This window comes from Meleagris gallopavo, chromosome 27, assembly GCF_000146605.3.
Source record: "Meleagris gallopavo isolate NT-WF06-2002-E0010 breed Aviagen turkey brand Nicholas breeding stock chromosome 27, Turkey_5.1, whole genome shotgun sequence".
In the NCBI taxonomy this organism is placed as follows: domain Eukaryota; kingdom Metazoa; phylum Chordata; class Aves; order Galliformes; family Phasianidae; genus Meleagris; species Meleagris gallopavo.
The window spans coordinates 1,271,575-1,274,307 of NC_015037.2; the positions used below are offsets into that span (position 1 = coordinate 1,271,575).

Here is a 2,733-nt window from a genome sequence, read left to right on the forward strand (position 1 = left end):
CGCGCGGCCGCGACCACGCGGGATGCGCGGGTGGGAGGGGCGGGATCTCTCAGAGCGCATGCGCTGGATGCGTGCCACGTGATGAGCGGGGGGGAAGTCTTTTAGGGCGCGCGCCGTGAGTCACGTGACGCGTCGAGGGCGACCAATAGAAATCATCGGCGCCTTCCGCACCTCCGGCCCGCAAGGGGGCGCTATGTCGCTCGCTCCTCCCGCGGCAGGACGACGAGTCGAGCGCCGATGGCGGCGGCGGCGCCGCGATGAGTTTGGCTGAAGGCCGCGCCCCGCGGCGCACGGCCGGGAACCGCCTGTCGGGGCTGTTGGAGGCCGAAGAGGAGGACGAGTTCTACCAGACCACGTATGGCGGCTTCACTGAGGTGTGCGTCCAGGGAGAGGGTCGGAGGGCCTCTGGGGCGCTCTGAGGGGAGGTGCGGGGCATTAGAGGGGGTTGGGAGGGGACCCGAGGAACCAAGGGGGGTCGGGGGTCGTGAGGGGTCCGGGGATCCTCGGGGGAGCCCTGAGGAGAAGAAAGGGGCTTTATGGGGTTGGGCGGGGGGCGAAGGGTTTTAGGAGGTTGTGAGGGGAGCTGAGAGGGTTTGAATGAAGGCTGGAGGGGGGTCTGAGGGGGATCGGGGCCTTTAGGAGCCTGGGTGGGCCATGAGGGGTTCGTGAGGGAAACCGAGGGGGGTCCTGAAGGGATTGGAGGCACTGGGGGGCTCAGAATGGGGCAGGGGTGGCTTTAGAGGGGTCCTTGAGGGGGGGGAGGGGCTCAAAGTGGGGGCTGGGAGGAACTCGAGGGGCAGCCGTCAGGGGTTGACCCATAGGGATGGTGGTGGAGCGCAGCCCTCAGCGTGACGCTGCCCTTCCACCCCTCAGGAGTCGGGTGATGACGAGTACCGGGGCGACCAGTCGGACAGCGACGATGAGGTGGACTCAGACTTCGACATCGATGAGGGCGAGGAGCCAACGAGTGACCAGGACGAGAGCGAGCCCAAGCGGCGCCGCCGCGTCGTCACCAAGGCCTACAGAGTGAGGGGACAGCTGGGGGTGGGGCTCGGGTCCCCCCGAGTGTCCTCTGACCTGCTGGGAGGGGATACAGATGTCCCCAAAAGGATGGGATAATTGCCAACCTGCTAATTGCTAACTGTGGGGAGGAGATGTCCCTTTGGGGCCATTTCACAGCAGTAGCCCCACGCAGTTTCTCCCTCCTGCCCAACCCTTAGGAGCCCATCAAGAGCCTTCGACCCAAGAAGGCCGACACCCCCAGCAGCGGCTCCCAGAAGGCCCGAGAGGTGAAATCGGCCCCCCTGGAGCTCCAGGATGAAGTGGGAGACAGTGAGTACATGCAGGCTGGGTCGCGCCGGCATCCCCGGGCTGGAGCTGGGCTCCCCGCTGCCCCAGGAGCTGTGCTGGCCCCACCTGAGCCCCGTCCTCTGCCGCAGGCCGGAAGCACATGCGGCAGTCGACGACGGAGCACACGCGGCAGACCTTCCTGCGCATCCAGGAGCGCCAGGTGCAGTCCAAGCGCAAGAAGGGCGGCCCCAACTACGACCGCCCGCTGACGCAGGAGGAGCTGCTGGAGGAGGCCAAGATCACGGAGGAGATCAACCTCCGCTCACTGGGTGAGAAGAGAGCAGGATGGAGGATGGGGGTGCGGGCGCTGGGGGGTGCTGAGCTCCTCCCCCGGGCTCATCTCTGCTTTCCCAGAGAACTACGAACGCCTGGAGGCTGACAAGAAGAAGCAGGTGCAGAAGAAGAGGAAGTGCGTCGGACCCGTCATCCGGTACTGGTCCGTCACCATGCCCCTCATCACAGAGCTGGGCAAGGAGGAGAACGTGGACGTGGAGGGGTAAGTTGGGGCACTGGATGGATTCCCGCTGGTTTCCCCCTTGCTGCACGCAGACCCCACCGCTCCCATCCCCAACCCTGAGGCTGAGTAGAGAGCTGTGGGGTTGGGATTCTGCATTCTGCTCCTGCGGGCGCTCCCTGGGTTCCCCCAGCCCCGTGCATCCCTCGGGGCTGACTCCACCTCTTCCAGGTTGGACCAAGACCCGCAGCAGGCAGACGCTGCCGCAGCCCCGGCCTGCAGCGGGAAGTGCTCCCGCACCTTCATCTCCTTCACCGACGACGAAACTTTCGAGCGTTTCTTCCCCAAAGCGAAGGCGCCGCGGCTGCCGGTGCGGGAGATCTGCCCGGTCACCCACAAACCAGCCGTGTACCGCGACCCCATCACAGACATCCCCTACTCCAACATCCGCGCCTTCAAAATCATCCGCGAGGCCTACAAGAAATACATCACAGCCCACGGGCTGCCCAGCGCCGCCGCCGCCTCCGCAGCTTTGGGGGCTGCTCCTCCCGGCCCCGATCCTGGCCTCCGCGCCACGCGCCAGAAAATCATCATCAAGCAGAGCGTGCCCACGGCCTGAGAGCGCCGGTCCTCCCCGTGGGGTGGTGACGGTTCGATTTATCTGCTTTGTACCGTTGGTGTTTTGTTGTTTGTTTGGTTTTTTTAATTAAAAAAAATGAAAGAATGGGTAGCGAGGGGTGTGCGGGTTGTGCCCTCAGCACTGGGATATCCTGCGGGATGAAACAAGGCCTCGTTTTCAGGGAGATCCTGCAGTGCCTCTCGCACACAGCTGAGCCCCACGCAGCCCCAGAGCGCTTTTCTGAATGGGGCTGGAGGTGAGCGGAGCACGCGGATGGCCTCAGCCCCAGAGGGGATGTGGGGCAGCTCCG

The 2,733-nt window shown here is 65.0% G+C and overlaps 1 protein-coding gene across 1 annotated transcript; it reads left to right on the forward strand.

Moving 5' to 3' along the window:
• The first annotated feature begins 204 nt into the window (after positions 1-204).
• VPS72 (vacuolar protein sorting 72 homolog) lies at positions 205-2,534 on the forward strand. The gene is made up of 6 exons (XM_010723984.3): positions 205-374; positions 874-1,026; positions 1,221-1,332; positions 1,440-1,619; positions 1,705-1,846; positions 2,036-2,534. Exons 1-6 carry the CDS (start codon positions 258-260, stop codon positions 2,421-2,423), a joined length of 1,092 nt encoding a protein of 363 aa, XP_010722286.1. The 5' UTR covers positions 205-257; the 3' UTR covers positions 2,424-2,534.
• The last annotated feature ends 199 nt before the right edge of the window (positions 2,535-2,733 follow it).